This window comes from Natrix helvetica (assembly GCF_964273705.1).
Source record: "Natrix helvetica genome assembly, chromosome: 6".
Classification (NCBI taxonomy): domain Eukaryota; kingdom Metazoa; phylum Chordata; class Lepidosauria; order Squamata; family Natricidae; genus Natrix; species Natrix helvetica.
In genome coordinates, this window is record NC_138553.1 from 46,051,667 (window position 1) to 46,072,779 (window position 21,113).

General features: G+C 35.7%; 1 protein-coding gene across 1 annotated transcript in view; it reads right to left on the reverse strand.

Annotated features, from left to right (window-relative positions):
• The window catches only part of TPH2 (tryptophan hydroxylase 2), a gene marked incomplete at its 5' end in the record, with an annotated part of 91,543 nt that overhangs the window by 60,901 nt on the left and 9,529 nt on the right, over positions 1-21,113 (reverse strand). The window contains 4 exons of the mRNA XM_081958434.1: positions 2,543-2,669; positions 7,693-7,828; positions 13,436-13,632; positions 21,006-21,073. Coding sequence (XP_081814560.1) covers positions 2,543-2,669; positions 7,693-7,828; positions 13,436-13,632; positions 21,006-21,073 — 528 coding nt within the window. The remainder of the gene's footprint in view (positions 1-2,542; positions 2,670-7,692; positions 7,829-13,435; positions 13,633-21,005; positions 21,074-21,113) is intronic.

Below are 21,113 nucleotides of genomic sequence, written 5' to 3' on the forward strand. Positions count from 1 at the left end.
TGAAGACAGTATTCTCAATTCTTCAGGATAGTAACTGATAGATTTCCAATTTTAATTGTTCAACAATTATTGGTTATAGTAATCACATTTATCTTACAAATGATTATCTTTCAAAAAATTCCAGTGTTGATATGTTTGTGTAGCTCTTTCACAGATGAAAAGAGGATGCCCCTCTTGTAGTGGTTCCTCATCAAGCCCTGACATACTGCTAAATATATATATATATACTTTATCAAACATTATTTTATTTGGCTCTTTAATGAAAAACAGCACTGCATTCATTCCTAGCAGCAGCATCTACAGGATGCCATGATGCAAGCTCCGCTCCCATTCTGTTCATTTTAATGAAGGCATCAAATCCTGTGCATGCCTGTTTTCCTGAATCCATGATTAAATCATATAATTCACTGACAAAGTTATCACAATATTCCTGAGCAGATCCAGTGCATAAACCAATACCGTAAACATGACTTGGGCACTTCAGCAGAGCCACACCCTTTCTCTCTGCTCAGAAATCTAGCATAACTTTTGACCTCATCACGTATCCCGACCCCTATGTGGAGCGAGGGCTGTTCAACTTTAATGTAGATGACCTCTTTTGACTCCTCTTTCAAACCAATGGTGGATCAAAGAGAAACAGAGGGGGTGGGATACGGTACCACCATCTCCTGTTTACAATACAGTCCTTTCAGCAGTTCCAAGAACGTTCCACTCCCATTTACGTTGGTGACCCTAAGGGCACCGATAAACCTCCAAGTGGCCTCAACAGTTATCAGAAAGAGTGCTAACAACTAGATGACTTCAAGGAATATGAATCCTTCCATCCTCCATTATTCAGCCAGAACTGAAGCAGCTTCTTGGATGAGACGCAAAACGTTTTCAAAGAAAAACAAAATCCAGTTGCCTTTTGAAAAAGCACCTATGGGGTTTTGACCTCATCCTACACATTACTTGACTCTCCCTACCTGGACATAATCAAAGCCTGCATTTCTACATGCAACACAGAAGACATACAAAAAAGGGAGTTGGGATTTGAACCCACCACCATGCCCACCATCTTGACTTTCTGATTACTTCTGTAGAAGCATCTGAGTTCATTCCTGTACAAAGGAACCAGTGGTTTAATTTCCATTTTTCAGCACTAGCTTAAAATAGCACAATCAATAGCAATAAAAGAAAGAATTATGTTTTTAATACATAAGTGACTGAGAACTGAAAACAGTTTCAGAATAAAAGAGGAGGAAACTTGGAGAAAAAAAAGTTAATTAGCCTCTGACAGCAATTGTTTTAATTGGACATATTTATAAGTAGTATTTTAAAAGAAGCAATATTAGAAGGCTAATATAAAGATCATTTTTGAAATAATTGATTTTTTTAAATCCATACAGAAAAAATAGAAATTGAAGCAAATCTAGCACTATGACAGTGTACATTTAGAAAGAGACATTGCAGGTTACACTAATAGATCCAAACATACATACTGTATAATGCATTGGATACTAGTTTTCTCAAAATGATTAAAATCTAGAGAATTAATCTGAATTTCATAACTTCAATAAACTAATGCATACCCAGAAACTTACATTTGATATGGTTGGGGCATTTCCTAAACTAGGTAACATAATTTACAGTGCAAAAAGCCTAAGGATTTTTCTTTACATAAAACTTTCAACAGAAAAAAAAATGTGAGACCTGTTTCTCAGATCTCTACTCCGGTTCCAAATTTTCTTGGGATTCAAAGAAATTTGGATTTACATCTGATACAAAGTTTTCTCACTCCTGCAAATTCATTTTTACTTTTTGTACCTCAGGGAGAACTATATTTCATTCCATTGAATGTGTACAATTGCCTACAATATTGCAATATTTTCAGAAATCAGTACTTTCTTATTGTAGGCCTTAATTTTTCATCTTCATTTTATCTATAGGCTAATATAAAAAGATGTATATTTCCTTTACAATACAGTTTGCAAAAGTTTAACTGGAAAAATACAGTACAGAGGGTCTGAAATTACATCCATTCAAATCTGTATCCTAAAGTGGTTTTCTATCAATCAGGTATATTTCAGATATATTGGATGCACAATTCCTATAATTCCCTATGTTCTTAAGGAGTATGAACAATAGCTGGCAAGAAATTCTGGGATTATCACATCTGGAAAATAGTGAAGTAAAGGCACTTTCTGAAGGGTTTCTTGGAGAGGGACGGAGGGAGGGAAATGACCATATATTAAAGGTAGCATGGTTGTATTGCCAGGGAGGAATGGGCACCATACTAAGCAATAGCCTACTTGACCATAGCTTGTTAAATAATCCAACATTAGCTGGATTCATAAACACATAGCCATGTTCAGTATTCCTCCATCAAATGATACTGAAATTAGTGAAAACCATTGGTTTAGTGCATTGTGTGAACACAGCCAATATTTGGGGATGATGGAAATGACTAGCTTTCTCCCACCCGTATATTTAGTAAATTTAGAAGAACTGGCAGATTCTTAACAAAGAAGGAAATCTCACATTTCAAATGATAGTGACTTACAGTGGCAAGCTTTTGGACATCTTCATCAGATGCTCCCAGAGAAGCCAAACCAATCTCTTGAGAAAACTGGGCAAATTTGGGGTCAGCAAGCAGAGGCACGTGTCCCAGGAGTTCATGGCATGTATCCCTACCACAGAAAAAAATGCAATGTTAGTTAGTACATGTCTGAAACTATTGTGATATAAATTCACATAGAGCACTGAAACAATTCCCAAATAGTAAGTTAATATGTTCTTTTTCAAAATGAAAGAGGACTATCATAAAAGTTGCTTCAAAGCTTGAATCTTTTATTTGCAGCAGTGAAACAGCATATTTATTTCTTTATTTTTGCTTGTCTCCCTTATATTGTTTCATTTTTGACAAAAATATGAACTGGCTGGGTCTAAAAAACATAAAACACCTATCAGTTTTCATGGAAAGAAATGCTTCTATTTAATTTAAAAAAAAATTCTTCTTGCTGTTCATAACTTTTTTAAAAGCTCCCATTGTCTCTTTGCACAAGCAAAAAATAGTATTGGTATTATAAATGTGTGTTTGTTTGTGGGGATGTTGGTGTCAATGTGTTTATTTCTACAGTCATCAGTATTCTTTAGTATTAGATTTAGTTCCCCGTTACATTTTTGATAACCTCTCTCAGTCAAGACAATACCAGCCTATCCTTTTTTGTTGATTAGATCACCACAGATGTGTATGTAAGGATCAGAACAATTAAGAAACTGTGTGTGAGTATGAAAATAGAGGAGTTAAGAAGCCTGTTTTCCCAAATGGTTTGTTTTCTTTTTTATTGCTTTACAATATAGAACCAGTGTGAGGGGGTTTATGATTAAATTTAGTTCTTATAGACTTAGCATTCATTTCTGGTTCTGAACTGCCACCTTGTGCTTTTTATAAAAGACTCCACTTTTGGGAATAAGCTTGTTTCGTTACTAAATAAACACAATCTAAACTCATGATTCAAGTACATACATTTAGTTTAGCTTTACAACATCCCTTTCTTTTCCCTAATAAAGCTTCCACTAAGAGAGCCAGTTTGGTCTAGTGATTAAAGCACCTGGCTATAAACCAAGAGACTGACTTTTGGTCCCACCCTACACGAACCGTGAAAGCCAGCTGGTGACTTTCGGCTGGCCACTCTCTCAGCCCAACTCATCTCACAAGGTTGCTGTTGCAGGAAAAATAGGAGGAGGAAAGCGTACTAGGTATGGTTGCCACCTTGAGTTATTTATAAAAATAATAAAGAAGGAAGAAAATCTTTAAAAATCAGCTTTTAAATCTCCAAGTATTGTAGGTGGGGGGTAAGTGGGTTGGTGGGTTGGCTGATTTCCATTTATTCACCTATATTGAATACATGACTCTGCGTTTCTTATAATTAGGATTCCCAATCAGCATGTTCAACATATTGGGACCATACCTTTCCTAAAGAAAGTGTGTGAATGAACATTCTTGAATAGAAATGGAATTGCCTTCATTGATTTCAAGACTTGACATCCTGATAAGTTTTCTTTTCAGGAGAAGAGTGTTGATCTGAGCAGCAGAACTCGGGACCCTCACGAGTTTTGCAGTGCTTCAGTTCTCGCATTGCCAAGCAAAAGAGCGGCAACAAAACCCTACTCCTGAAAATGAAATGTCATCTGAAAAAAAGCCAAGCTAAATGACTTTATGCAGGAAGTCCAGAAACCTGGGGTATACAAGAGTGAAATGAAGTAGAATGCCCTAAATTACAACTGTTCAGTGCAACATTTTATCACTGGTTTCATAGTTACTATTAAATTATGTTTGCTTGTGAGAGTTTTATTTGCTTGCTCTGTTAAATGCATTTTGGTCCTTCTATTTCTTAATGTGATCCCATCTCTCATTTCTAACGATGCAACTTATTCCTGGATGTGGCCAGATCCATCATTGTTGATGGTCTAGTCTGTTTCCAGATTACTCAGAAATGAATTAATGAAACTAACTCCTTAATAAGCAGAAAGTGTCTGCTTACTAATTCCCTAGCAGCTATTTCATTTTAGTCACCCAAGAGCAGGACAGAGATTCTTTTGAGTATATGGAATACCATATTTTAAGTGCACATAAATCAAGCCATTGTCATGATAAAAGAAAATATATCTCTATAATCCTGTACTATAACATCTGTTTCAGAATTAGCATAGTTTTATTATAATTTAAAAACAACAGTATCTTTAATTCAATATTCATTACGTAGGCCTGTGCTAAAAGAATTAGACTTGGTGTATCTTGTCAAATATGTATGGTATTTATATCACAGTCTTCTTTGTCATTGTCCCCAATTGTCTCTCTTTGAAAAATCATTTGGCTGTAGAATCAGAACTTTGCCTTGCAGTTCAATTCTATATCATTTATCACTATAAATACTGCCATGGGAAACTATCAAAGGTCTATACACAAATCAGCACTACTGAAGCACAATAATCCTAAAGGCTAAACTAAATCTATTGCTGAAAAAACTTGATCTGGAAGGGGAAAAAGATTTTTTTAATTTTTTTTTCCTTTTACTTTTTAGATCTGCACTTTTAGCATTTTCTCTTTTTTCTTCTCCCTTTGTCTCTCCTTTTTGTTCTATTTGAGTTTGCAACAGTTGTTATTATTGTTAGAACTTTCTATAAAATATATTTTTAAAAAATTGATATGGCCTCTCGATAGCAGCAAAGCAATTCAAGAGACACCAACGCTGCCATTTAGTGCTTATTCAATTTTTTGCCATTCTGTTATGGTACTTGACAATTTGGATGTTTCATGTTCTTATGAATTCATTAAAAAAAAATTTATTATATCAATACCAACAAAGTATAATTGCTTTGGATGACAAAGCATTTAGATGATATATCCTAGCAAGAGCTGAAAGATATAATAAAGTAAAAAATACATTTCCCGTGCAATCCAGTGCAATGTTTACTCTGAAGCAGTTTCATTGAATCAATGGGAATCTCATGGGAAAAAGTATTAGAATTGCAGCACCATTTAGATTATTACCAAGAGAAGAGAATATTTGTAGCTGAGGATTAAACTATGGGTCTTTGGTGCTCTCTGAGCTTGTTTGTTTGTTTGTTTGTTTGTTTGTTTGTTTGTTTTATTTCGTCAAGTATGAATTAGATAGCAGGGTTTGATAGGGTGTTTCCTATTTTGACTACTTGTTGCCTGTTTGATAAGAACGCAGCTATCCACTTATGCAGAGAACCAGAGTTGCCATAAGGCTTTAGTTTTAGAAGTAGTTTGTTGTGTACCACTGAATCAAAAGCTTTACCGAAGTCTATATACATTGCGTCTATTGCTTTACCCTGGTCAAGTTGTGAAGGCCATATGTTTTTGCAGTGTAAGAGTTGTAGATTGCAGGACAATTTTCTTTCTGACAAAAATTGTATGTAGTTGTTTCATTACCCAACTAGGTAACATTATCAATTCTAGCTGTCAGCACTGATGATGTTACCTATTTGGGTAATAAAATGTCTGCAAGAAAACTGTTAGGGATGTAACCCTAGGCTTGGCTTGACAATGTATATAAGCTATGATTGTAACAAAATGTATCTGTTACTTTAAATACTAGAGAGATGTAATTGGCTTGTTACCTCAAGCAGCCATAAGAGGGAGCCAGAATGACTGTTAGCTCTGTTTGTTAGACGCTGATCAGTGTATTGTGAGGTACTGTGGTTTGCTACTGTTAGCTTTTTTGTGTGCTAGACTGACTATTTGATAACTGAATGACTGAACCGTGTATGGCTTGGACTGTTAACTGGACTCTGAATACCTCTATATTTCCACATAGTAAACTACTATATTTTATACTATTCAGTGTCCCTGTATGCTGGTTTGTGCATGTTCTTGCATACCACTCTCATTATGCTTCTCTGCGCACCTGCTCTCCTAACGGGGATCTTACTTACTTAACAAAAACAATCAAGCTCAAAGAGTATCACTGACCCATATTTTGGATTGTCTTTCAATAAAGAATAATAAGAAAACAAAGAATATTCAGTGGTATCTGATTGCTTCCTATTTTGCATGACATGTTAAGGCTTATATTGCAAAAGTGGGCATTAAATGGAGGAGCAGGTTTCCAGGGTTTTAGGAATGGAATGCAGAGACAGAAGTATATGTTTTTTGCTCCTCCAACCTCCCTAAAACAGACGAAACTACAAGAACCAATTTAATTTTTTAAATCCCCAAAATGATGGGAGGGGTCTGACAGTCACAAACAAAGATGCTGTTTGGCCACCCCCTTTGGATTTCTGAAGTATTTAAATGGAAAAAGGTTCTAAGAATAAATACAAAGTAAAGTAAAACTGGCCCTGGCAGAAATAACTATTCCATACGAGCAGAAACTCATCTCCTGAGGCAAAATATGATGGAGAAGCTTGAATTCCTTCTCCTAATTCAAGTGGAATCTTCCACTTTCTTGTTTCATGCAAGAAAAATCACTAAAAAGAACATTTAAACATCCCATGGCTCAAAATGCAAACTACTGATAAAAGATGTTATTGTTATGGCTATTTTCTGAGTGATGTTAAGAATATTCAGTCATTGGAGGTTGCTTTATTCTCCCTAAAGTTTATTACTGATTGAGTTTGTAATTGAATTTTTATCCTGTCTTTTCTCAAAAGAGCCAAGGCACTGGACAGGATGTCCTTCCTCAGTTTTAATCTCATAAACTACTTTGGACTGAAAATTAGTAATTCCCCCAAATGACTCATTGAATTCTATAGCTGAATGGTGACTTTAACTTGGGTCTCTTCAGTCTCACACTAACACACTGGCAAATACTGTGCAGATTTTCTAAGTGTTCCAAGATTTTTTGGTATAGCTTTCAGTGTATCAATCACTGGGACTACCACTGCTGGTTTATGCCATTATCTTAATTATCCTAGTAATTGTAATTATCAAATCAAAACGAACTATAAGCATAATTGTAATTATTATCAATTATCATATCACCAGCTATTATCATAAGTAAAATTATTATTACTATGGCACCCAACTTTCAATGACTCTGGAAAAACTAAGTCAGAGTATTGAACCTACTTTTTCCAAATCATTATGAAGCTAGAGATGTTATGGCCCTGAGTGCCCCTCAGGTGGTATGAGGAAAGGTAAGCCCTAATTGCAGTAATTGCCTTATCACAAATGATACTCACGGTTCTGGAGTATAAAGGGGATCTGAACCATGCCGTATGTACTGGGTACAGTGGAAAACTCGATAGGCCAGACCAGCTAAGAAATCACGAGGGGACAAATATCCAGCCACTGGTCTGACTGTGAAACCAGACCTTTCTGAAGTGGAAGACAAATCAACATTACTGTATTTCATTATGTATGTATATTCTAATTGATTGATACAAGTAACTATTGTCAGATTTCTTTAAAAATAATTGTTCATTATTAAGCATCATGATATACTATTTAGGCTGCTATCCAATAGAGAGAGATGGGATTCATCTTTGAGCAGTAAAGAATAAGACTGCAGAGTTTACAAAACTGAGCTTATTTAACTCATGGAGCTTATTTAGTAGGTAGAGAAACCATGAGGATTACTGCCACAAAGTGAAGGAAAGAAACAAAATGAACTTAAACTTAGCACAGAAGAGCAAATATGCTGTCACAGAGACAAGAGGCAGGGGACTCCCAGGATGAGAAGATAGCAATGCCATTTGTGATACTATTTGTTCCAAAGAAAGACATGCAAAAAAGGAGAGTATGTTAAACATATCCACCTCTGCTCAGATTTCCAGGTGAATGAATTTTTGAATGCTAGAAATCATCTGAATTAAAGCAAGTGAATGAAGAAATAAAAATAAATATGTTGTTAATATCTACTATTACTCTCCCAACTAAGGAGATAATGTGGGTAATACCTTCCAAAATAAAACTGCAGATTTTTCAAAGATACATGAAGTTTAAGAAACTTTAATTATTCCAACATTTATTGGGAGGCAAATTGTATAAGCCTAGGTCTTTTAAGAATTCCTGTTTTGCCATGCTGCCAGCTGTGTTCTTATCAGGTGGAGAGTAAAGAAAGGCATAAGAGGATCAGCTATGCTTTGACCGATAGGGAGACTAAAACTGAGTTAATCAGAATTTGGGCTTCAAATGTGAGGATTTAATAAACTCAAAGGAATGATAAGTAGGATTCCATGGGAGGACAAACTAATGAGTTCAAGATGGAATTCATAAGGGAGGAGATATTAGAAGCATAACTGCCAGCAATTCCAATTAGGACAAAATGCAAGATAGCAGAAGCCAATATTGCTATACAAAAATGTTGGTGAAAATGAAAGTTTGGAATAACTGAGATCACTGAAGAATATTAACAAAAACAACATACTTTCTTTAGTTATGCTCAAAACGAAAAGAAATTAGTATACCAACTATTCAATAATATGGCAAACTGGTCTAAAAACAAGAAAGAAATAGCAAACCACTCAAATCCAATTTTAGTTCTAGCTTCTCCAGCAAAAAAAAAAATTATAAAGAATGAGCAGGACTGAAAGTTGAATTATAGACTCATAGGTTGGAGGGACTTTTGAGATCTTCTAGTCCAATATCTTCCCAAAACTAGTCTAGATAACCCAGTCCTGATGAATTGCATCATAGGAATTTGCTGAAAGTCTTGTGCATCATCATTGTGAAATCCTGGACAACAGATAAGTAGTATGAAATGATGAATGGTTTTTTAATATTTGTAGTACAAATTCTGCTCATTTTGTACTTGCATCATGACGTTCCATACAGGTACATAAAGGAGAAATTTCTCAAAAAAATATTATTATTCACATTTTATCATTTACATAACATTTCAGGTTGCTGTATAAAATTGTATTAAAAAATTAATGCTTTTCCATATATTCAAAAGAAGGAAAAGGAAAGATTCAGCAAATTACAGATCAATCAGCCTGACATTAATGCTGGGAAAATTCCAAGGCAGTTCATAAAGAAATCAATCTCTAAGTACCTTAAAAACAATTAAAACACCTTGAAAACAATTAGTAGAAGTCAGTATGAGTTTGTCAAGAACAAACCTTGCCATAACCTTATCTTATTCTTTTGACTAGGTAACTTCTTTAATTGAGTATGAGAACGATTTCTGCAAAGCATTTGACAAAGCACCCCATGACATGGTAATTAGCAAGCATTTAGTGAAGCTTATCAAATGTGCAGATGTCAAAATTTGGTTGGATTTTTAATACCCTAAGAGATTATCTTGATAGGAGATAAAATGGTTTCAAAGCAATACAGTAAAATTTAGAAGACAGGAATAAAAGGTTTTCATTTAGGAAGCAGAAATCCAATGCACAATAGAGGACGATGATAATACTTGTGAAAAAGATCTTGGAATAGTAGTTAATTACAAACTGAATATGATTCAGCAGTGTGATAAGTCTGGAAAAAAAGTCAAATTCAATTTTAAGGTGTATCTACAGAAATAGTATTTCCAAACATGGGAAATCATTATTCCACCTTAATCTGTATTGCTCAGATCACTTTTTTAAAATATATTTTTATTATTTTTACATTTAAAACAATGCAATACCGCGGAGTCGGAGTGACCATACATTCACATTATATACAGCTAGTTTCAACCATTAACAATTAATCTACTTAATACATTGTCTATCCTTCTGTCCAATCACAATATATACATTTGTTCCAGTCTTGTCATCTTGTCTTATACCAATCATAAAATCTATTCCATACTTCAAAATACTCTGATTCCCCTTTATTTTTAAGTTCAAGAGTGAGCCTATCTGCTTCTGCACAGGCCAACACTTTTCTGATTATATCTAGCTCTGATGGTGTATTTTCTTTTTTCCAATAATGTGCATAGGTTATGCGCGCTGCAGTTAGTATATGTATAATTAGATAAAGTGTATCTTTCTTAAACCCCTCCGGTATTATGCCTAGGAGAAAAGTTTCTGGTTTAAACAGGATTTGTTCTCCCACCATTTGTTCTAACCATGATTGAATCATTTTCCAATATTTTTTTGCCTCATTGCACGTCCACCACATATGATAGAAAGTGCCTGGTGTTTTTTTACACTTCCAACAATTTGTATTGCTCAGATCACATTTTAAGAATTGTGTCCAGTTTTAGAATATATATTTTAAGATGAGTTGGAACAGAAGACCAATAAAGATGATCAGGAACTATCAACTAATTAAGATGAAAGATTAAAGAAATTGGGACCAGAAGAGAGAGCTCAATGGGATACCTCAGCAATTTGTAAGATTTATTTATTTATTGTTTGTTTGTTTGTTTATTAAATTTCTATGCTGCCTATCACCCCTAAAAGATAACTTTGGGTGACTTACAAATTATAAGACTGGGATATAGGTCATTGTGTGGGACATAGAATAATGGATTTCATTTGGTAGATTCCCATTGAATGATAGAAAAATTTCCTAACAGTAAGAGAGATTTGACAATGAAATCAGTTACCAAGAAGAGCAATAGGCTTCCCTTCCCTGGATTTGTTCAAGTAGAAATTGGAAACCATCTTTTGTAGACATCTTAATTTGAATTCCTACCTTGAGCAGGGTAATACATTTTATTAGCTAGTCTTTCTAAGTCAATAATTATGTAATTCTTCAAATCTATCTAGAGCTGTTCATTTTAAGCAATGTATACTCAATTCCCCGAAATTTTAATAATCTCTCTATTACCTGGAATTTTGCAGATGCAATTTGCCCTATTATAAGAGGCATACAATTTGAATCTGTTCTGAACACACTTTTTAAAGAGGTAGGAGTTAAATCTTCTTATTTCAGGAAAGAGCATCTTTTGTACATATTATGAAATCTTCCACAATTTAGAAGATTTTATTTTTTCTACTATTTCCATCATATACACTACCTGCATGCAAAATGCAAATATAAGTAAAATCCTCTAGATGGTGGAACAGCCACTATTAGATTTTCCTTTGAAATAATTTTTAAAAAATCTTTACTGAGATATAATAGGCTGCGTACAATCTTTTACAACTGTGATTGACCATCCAAAAACTATATTTAAGTTAAAATGTAGTTGTCTGGAATGGCTATGATGTTTTGCTGCCTGAAACAAAAAAAAAACCAATCTTATTTCTTCCTCTTTCATGAACAAGAACTGATTGGGCTGAATATTTTTTTCAGAAGAAAATTGCCAGTAAGCTCCACCATCTCTGAAGGCAGCTGGAAAGTCTAGTGGATGAAAAAAAAAACCATGTAACACATTGTCTATTACAAGAAATTGCTACTGCTTCCTAACATATACTGTCTGAAGTGGCTGCTTTCTTACCCTTAGATATTGATGGTCCTGTTGGTTGTTTTCCTCTCACCAGAAAGTTCTAAGTAACCTTTTTCTCTCCAAGTGCATCAAATATAAAATCTCATTTCCCCTCTTCAAACTGCCATTTTCTTTAGGAAAGTTCTCTTTCTTGGGTCACTCTAAACTTACTGTGATTTCAAGCTTTGAAGCTTTGAAGAATACCTTTTCAGATATTTTGTTATTTCATTAATACATTCTTTTTTTAAAAGGCATCTGGCTTTTTTTCCCCCACCCACCCAATCTCCCCTGCAATTTTCACTGATGTCTTTGGCTAAGTGAATGCTATGGAGCCTTCCAATGCTTTTATAGTTTTGAGCAAATGGGGGGGAAGGAATCTCTGAGGGACACAAAGAATTAGACAAAAGGCATCATTGAAAGATATGCCTCTCAAGACTCAAAGGACAGCCAACCAGTTAAAGTTAAACACTGACAGCCATAAAGGTACAATAAAGAAAGGAAGCACAGTTAGCTTTTCAAACTAAATACTATATATCTTTATTTTCAATTGAAATAGTGTTCTTCTGATTTTTTTTTATTATCAGAGTACTGTGCTGTAGCTTTCCTGTATTTTTAATATCACCAGAGAGTTCATTTCCCACCCAAACCCATCATTACATTTTATATGTCATCAAAAATACCAGCTCTCAGGATCACTGCAAAAGGGACCACAAATAACTTTATTCTCTTTAGAAATAAAAAAACAAAGCAATTAAAACCATGGGGCAATAAAGTGTTCATGAGCTGTCAAAGTGACCAGAACTGTAAGAGGAAAGTAGAAAGCTTGTCCTTTGCTTTATCTAAGCCTAGTTTTCATCAACTCTTGCTGACTGCAGCACATGAAGCATCAATCAAAAAATGCTTCCAGAACAGTACTGTAGTCTCTGCCCTCCAGATCCCACAGTCCATCACTTCCTCCAGGCCACAGCAAAACAATGAACTTCTCTTCCCCAGACCACTGCAGTTGCTTTTTTCCCATTCCTGCTATATTTTTTTTACAGAGATGACTTACACCATATCTTCTTTACTCTTACCAGTCCTTAAGTTTAATGCCACTATGGTCATAGCTATTGGTTAAAATTCCTGTTTACAATATCTTTGGCATGGATGTCATTTCAGCCTCACAAGTCATAGGGGACTTCGAATGCAAAAATTAGCTGGTCTCCTAATGAGTGGAACTTTTGCAGAAAGAATTCAAGAAATATGTTTATATTTTACAGCCTTTCCCATGTATCTTCCACGCTTAACAATCTCTTATGTATATGGGTATGTATGTACGAGTAATCTGATACACACAAAGTAGGAAGACAGGTTGGTTCATTGTGTTCTTTATCTAAACATAGATAAGACAATGCACATAGAATGTTTTGAGCAGCAAAGAGGAATCTAATAAAAATCTGTTTCAAACTATTTGTAAGAGATTTGGAGGGGTATAAATATTGGAAGGATGCAATGGAAGTGTTCTAAGACTAAATTACCAAACAGACATATCAGGACAGAGAAATATATTAGATTTTATGCTTTATGTAACTGCTTTTATAGTACTTTCCTTAACAGGCTCAACCAAGCTTGATGCTTACCTTTGAGAAACATAGAGACATCCTCCAATTGTGGGACATTATCATCTCTATAGCCACAATACTTTGTCAGTAATGGGAAATTTTTCAAGTATTCTCGACAAGCATGAGTAGGATAGAGTTTTGAAAGCTCCCTGAACACCACGCCCCAAGTTTTTATTTCTTCAGGTGTATAGTCTACTCTAGGAATTGGTTGGCCACTAAAACAAAAAATCAAGAACAAATAAACACTTAGAAAACAGTCATTTGTCCAATTACATTTTCTAAACTGTTAATTTCCCTATTAATCCCCCAAATAGCTATTTCAACAGGAGTTAGTATTTGTCAGTCCAATCCATTCTTTTCACCAATTCTGTCAAAATTTAATATTCAATTTTAACATACCTATTTATTGACTTCTTCCTGTTCCACAAAATTATGGAAATTATGGAAATACAAGTAGCTTTTTTTCTATTTCTCACCCCTATCCCACCCAGCCTTTCATATTATTCTTTTGCTAAACAACATAATATCCTTAGCAAAGTATTGCTGGGAAGGGGAAGGGGAATGTTGGTAACGTATTATAAGAGAATCACGACTAGTAGATAGAAAGCCTGGGCGGAAAACTAACTAGCAAAAATATTCTAATTGTGATTATCCTGCTTCTATCTTCTCTAGATCACCTCCAGAATTTGATTAGCAGAAAGAGAGCCATAATACATGAAAGGTATAGACAGTGTTGCAATGTTGATAAACATTGTCTGCTAAATAAATCTAATGATTCATTATTTTGTAATGTCCATGGTTAGCTGGGAATTTTTAAAAGGGTTTGCATTTTGGTGAGCAATTTGGAAACAATGACATTGTTCATATTTTGTGTTTGAATTTTGCTTTTACATGATAATCTGGATCCTGTGCTACATGGAGGGGGGGAGATCTTGTATAGAAATTTAGCTATTTGGCTCTTATTAAAGTTGCAAAAGAAGTATTAAAATATAATCAACACAATACATAAAATGTACACTTTATAGTAAACATAGTAAAAAGAGAGCTCCATAGATTGAACATGTTAAAACTTACAGAAAAAATATTAATATACAATCAGCACAAGAGTTTAAAAGGTAAACAAATAATTTCTACTCTTTCAAAAGAATATGATAATTAGTTCATTGCAATAATTTAACAGCTTTGTGTCTGGAAAAGAGATTTGCTGGGTCATAAATAAGAGAAAAAAATATAGTAGAATCCAACACAGAAAATGTAGAAACAACATCTGGCAATCATCTAGTACTTTGCCAGCTTTCCCTGATTTTTCCAATTGAAGGCATTATGATTCAGCCACACTGGCAATTTCCTTCTTTCCCCAAGATGCCATTCATTTGGCTCTGCGCTCAACAGATACTCTTTGACCATCTTTCTATCAATCTCAACCTTCAATCTCCCCCTTCATTCTTCTCACCCCAATTAGCTGATTGAATAATCTGCATTGCAGTATACTAAGCCACAATAAATGATGAATAGCTCTGTCTTTTCTTTGTTGTCATTTTGCCATTTGAGCACAGCCAAAGAAGTCCTATGTCTTCACTTGCTTCACCATCTAATTATGAGCTTTCCTAATTCATGTTTGCACTCCTCCTTGGTGAAGTACTTGCCTCTCTGACCATGTCTATTCTCTTTGGGTTTTAGATATTCACTAAGCTTTTTATGCAGCCATATTGGCTTCTTCTGCTGACATTTTTCTTCTTCCTTGGAATTGTTTACAATTACATTATGTAATCCTGCCTTCTTCTCATTAGCTTATCCTTTTATGGAATGATATTGATCATTCCTCTGAGATTATTAAAATTAATTTTTAGCTCCCAGGGATATATTCAACTATATTTACCAATCATTTCCCATATATGCTTATTCACATTCCATTTTAGTTCTTTCAGAATGTTAACTATGCATTTAATTTTAAGGTGCATATGGAATTCTTCATGAAAACAAATGCTGCACAACCTATCACAGTTGTAGGGTGTCATGCCTCCAGCATATACTGTTGTTGCTATCTGGCATGTGTCGAGCCCCATCTAGTGGCTGGGGCCAAACCTTTCACTGTTTAGAACGTTGTTTTGGGTAGGAGTTTTGACCTTACTGAGTACCCTTACATTCTGAGAAGCCAGACTCCATTTTGTAATGTTCTGAGGTAACAGAAACATTCAGAAGAATCCACCTTATTCTGTGGCACGTATTCTTCTGAAGACAAAATCTGTAGCCCGTACAAAGCATCACTGTTTCACTTTATTCTGTTCTTTAATAAAGAATCAAGATTTGCGTTCATGGTCTAGCTTATAAAATAATAGAAGGGTTTAGCTGCATATCCAACTACACACAAGGTAAATGGGTAGAGGAGATAACACAGGGACAATAGAACAATGAAAAGGAAAACCTTGCAGCATATCAAAGCGATGTAGAGTGCTGTAAGAGTAATCATTCAGAAGAAAACACTGCCCTGGTGGAAAGAGTTAAAGCAAGCTTTCAAAAACCATGCTAATCATCTATCCAGGGATAGGGGGAGTCACTACTCATTAGCATGTGTTAATTAAGCCAAATTGTACACACATTTCAACATTTTCTATTTTCTTACATTAAATGTAGAAAAAACTGGCACAGCAGGTAATCAGGGGGGGAAATAGGTCAGCCCAACCTGAAATTAGTTAAGTGTTCCTAAACCAAATCCAGGAGCTTATGCACTAAAGTATTGTATTTAGGAGATCCTTATTAAATGCTAAGGCAGTGGTAGTTCATACAGAGGGAAGAACAGCTCTGTTTGTAAAATATAAATTTCTTCCCTCTTCTTTTGTTTAGTCTTTCTTCATTTCATATATATGTCCATAAAATAAACATTTTTATGAGCTTTTAGGCATGTTCTTTTCCTGTTTGCAAGAAAGGGAAATATTTTCCCCCTTTCCATTTCTTTGCTTATAATATTCAGGAATGGAGGGAATCCACAAAGGAGTTGGAGGAGAAGGAAAGAAAGGATTCACTATTGAAAAAGGAACCATCGAATTGAAGAGTACATACAGGTGAAACTCAAAAAATTAGAATATCGTGCAAAAGTTCATTTATTTCAGTAATGCAACTTAAAAGGTGAAACTAATATATGAGATAGACTCATTACATGCAAAGCAAGATAGTTCAAGCCATGATTTATCATAATTGTGATGATTATGGCTTACAGCCCATGAAAACCCCAAATCCACAATCTCAGAAAATTAGAATATTACATGCAATCAATAAAACAAGGATTGTACATAGAACAATATCGGACCTCTGAAAAATATAAGCATGCATATGTACTCAGTACTTGGTTTGGCCCCCTTTTGTAGCAATTACTGCCTCAATGCGGCGTGGCATGGAAGCTATCAGCCGGTGGCACTGCTGAGGTGTTATGGAAGACCAGGATGCCTCAATAGCGGCCTTCAGCTCTTCTGCATTGTTCAGTCTCATGTCCCTCATCTTTCTCTTGGCAATGCTCCATAGATTCTCTATGGGGTTCAGGTACAGCTCATGAAAACCCCAAATCCACAAGCTCAGAAAATTAGAATATTGTGAAAAGGTGCAATATTCTAGGCTCAAAGTGTCCCACTCTAATCAGCTAATTAAGCCATAACACCTGCCAAGGGTTCCTGAGCCTTTAAATGGTCTCTCAGTCTGGTTCAGTAGGAATCACAATCATGGGAAAGACTGCTGACCTGACAATTGTGCAGAAAACCATCATTGACACCCTCCAGAAGGAGGGAAAGCCTAATTGCAAAAGAAGTTGGATGTTCCCAAAGTGCTGTATCAAAGCACATTAATAGAAAGTTATGTGGAAGGGGAAAGTGTGGAAGAAAAAGGTGCACAAGCAGCAGGGATGACCGCAGCCTGGAGAGGATTGTCAGGAAAAGGCCATTCAAAAGTGTTGAGCACTTTCACAAGGAATGGACTGAGGCTGGAGTCAATGCATCAAGAGCCACCATACACAGACAGATCCTGGACATGGGCTTCAAATGTCGTATTCCTCTTGGCAAGCCACTCCTGAACAACAAACAACGTCAGAAGCGTCTTACCTGGGCTAAAGAAAAACAGACCTGGTCTGTTGCTCAGTGGTCCAAAGTCCTCTTTTCTGATGAGAGCAACTTTTGCATCTCATTTGGAAACCAAGGACCCAGAGTATGGAGGAATGATGGAGAGGCACACACTGCAAGATGCTTGAAGTCCAGTGTGAAGTTTCCACAGTCTGTGTTGATTTGGGGAGCCATGTCATCCGCTGGTGTTGGTCCACTGTGCTTCATTAAGTCCAGGGTAAAAAGGACCAAAACCTGGTTCAATGACCGTGGGATTACTGTGCTTGATTGGCCAGCAAACTCGCCTGACCTGAAACCCATAGAGAATCTATGGAGCATTGCCAAGAGAAAGATGAGAGACATGAGGCCGAACAATGCAGAAGAGCTGAAGGCTACTATTGAAACATCCTGGTCTTCCATAACCCCTCAACAGTGCCACAGGCTGATAGCTTCCATGCCACACCACATTGAGGCAGTAATTGCTGCAAAAGAGGTCCAAACCAAGTACGGAGTTCATATGCATGCTTATACTTTTCAGAGGTCCAATATTGTTCTATGTACAATCCCTGTTTTATTGATTGCATGTAATAGTCTAATTTTCTGAGCTTGTGGATTTGGGGTTTTCATGAGCTGTAAGCCATAATCATCACAATTCTGGCAAATCACGGCTTGAACTATCTTGCTTTGCATGTAATGAGTCTATCTCATATATTAGTGTCACCTTTTAAGTTGCATTACTGAAAGAAATGAACTTTTGCACGATATTCTAATTTTTTGAGTTTCACCTGTAGAATTAGAGTGTGCCTGCTTTGAAGTGTGAAGTTTCGCCCATTACAAGTAAAATGAGAACCCAATTGGAATTAGGTTGACTTGGAAACTTTTGTGACAAGAAAATTGCAAAACAGCAGGTATTTGTCGGTTGTGCTGGAAATTTACCAACTCCTGGGAATAATAATGAATTCAATCTGTGGGCCTGGTCTGCCATGAACAAAAGAATGAATGAATAAATGACACATACAAATTGCACATATTTATGAGAAAAAGCTCCATGTATATTAAAGATATTAAGGAATTGATATTATTGCATATAAATTACGGTAAGTTGGGGAGCCTACTATGCATACTTTCTTTGGTAAGAGAAAGCCCAATTGAACTCAGATGGATTGGCCTGGAAATAACACTGCAACTATCTAATCTTCCAAAATATGTGTGCTTCTGTGCATGATATATTTTTAATCTAGATTGTAAATATAGATGACAGATAAGTGGTAGAAAGATCAAGAAATGGAGTAACAGGAAAGAGGGAAGGAAGGTGCTATGAGCACATGTGCAGTAGAACAGTAATAAGTATATGGCAGGAAGATCAAAACTGGGTGGGGCGGTAGAAATATCACTGCTAAATCATTGCAAAGAAGTCTAGCATAAAGCATACTCATAATGGCAAATGGTTTAACAGACATTTGGATAATGAGATATGAGGGTGTCTTTAAAAAAAAATCAAAAGTTTAGCAATTCCTGGTCTCAATCTTCCATTTCCTTAGAGCTATCTGTGACACTTTATGACAGTTGAATTTGCATATGACACATGTTAAAATATACCAATTAAAACAGTGTTCCCAATTTCTCCTGTTCCACTCATAGCATTGTGATAGGTGGAATATCTATCTGATAACTATGCAACCAATCACAACATATCCACAGGCTTAGATAAACTCCCTGGAAGCATTCCCTGGGTTTATGTTTTCTGTGTCTTATTTTTCTCTCTTTACTGCAATTCCATGCTGTCATTTAGAGTTTTATGATCATTCTGTTTTAATATTATATTTTGCTTTTGGATTTTTTTAGTCATTTATTGCTACTAGGCAATGTATATAAATGACTATTTCCTCACTGATGACTTATAGTATTTTCATACCATCCGCCTCGCCATTATTGATATGATATAGTGCCTGTCTTCATACTGCTGTTTTGGCACAAGTAAAGGTTGGATGACTCTAGAAAGTGCTGTACATTGCTAGTGGGGAAATTATTGTAGGAAATATATGTAAATAAATAAGGAAGCAAGCAAGCAAGCACATCTAAATCCTTTTCTAGGAGCCCATCAATCTGATGGCAGAGCATATGGCATGAAGAAAAAGCCTTTGGGAGACCATAAATATAAAGAAGTGCTTGACAAGATCTGTCTTTTCAAAACATATAGCCAGTCTCCCCAATCCAAACCCCTTTTCAAGATTATGCTTCAATTTCCAGAATATTTTCTGACACAGAACTGTTTACTGTAATTGCCAGAGTAGTTGGAAAACTTTGATAGTTAATGTCTATAGATCTGCAGGACATCCGCACCGGGAAAGGCAGAATTACAGCTATTTGTCCTGGGACTCAAGCATCCAAAGGAGGGGAAACTTCCCTCACCATCAAGCAAATGCATCACATGTGTGCAATGGGCAGCTATATCAAAGAGAAAAATAAATAAATGGCCTACTCATATAAGGAAAAGGTAGACACAGTCCGCCCTCTCTCAATAGCTAGTGCTCTGCTCTGTGCAGAAAAGGGATGACTAGCAGGCATGAACTTTCACATGTAGCTAAACTTTCCCTGGAGAATGTTGAACAAAGAAGCAAAGTCTCCTTTTATAGACATCTCTGAGGGGTCACAGAGGGAAAGTAGCAGAGCATGCATCACAATACAGTATCATAATACAAATTTGGCTCCTTGTAATGAATCTTATGATTATGCATTATGACATCATAACACATGTCTAGGTAGTCCTCATTTAGTGACAATTGTCTGGCAACTTGGTCATTAAGCAAAGCTGTTGCTAAGTGAAATAGGGTCTATACTTCTGATTTTACATCAGATTTCATTTGCTTTACAAAGGTTGTACCTACCTACAAAAGTGGCAAATGTAGACATTGGCCATTTTCATTGTGATTGTGAATGGTTACTGAATAAGACAATCACTAATCAAGGACTACCTGCATCATCATTCTAATGAAAGCTGCATTTGCTCCAGATACCTCTATCCCTTTTAAGCCTTAGATATAACGATCAAGTCAATTGGTCTACTGTTACTCATATCATGACTAACTATTTCAATTCAATCCAACCCAGCTGTCTAGTTTCTTGAGCCATTGCCGTAAATGCATGCTGTCATGGCCAGAAGCACAATGGAAAAGAACTGTAGTTCCAGAACACAGAGACAGTATTTACATTTTGCATGCAGAAATCCTAATTTCAATCCTGCTTGGGCTAGAAAAGATGGCCAATTTACAGAAGGAAAACAAAGTTGGATGAACCAATACTGATATGTTCCAAAATTCAATCCCAATAAACTCAACTTCTGTGTTCCTCATGCCAATTTGGTAATATAGATAGTTACAGCTTAATGATCACCATCTGCCTATTGCAAATTTTATATTCAAGAAAAAGAGGGCTGCATATTTTTCTTATATTTGAGGATAAAGACTTTAAAATTGAAGGTTTAAAAAATATTGAGTACTCACTATTTATAACTCATGGCAACATCTACAAAATATTTTCTTCTCTGTCGGTAAACATTGTCCTTAAATCCCTGAAGCAAATAAAAATAATTAATTTATACCAAAGAGGCA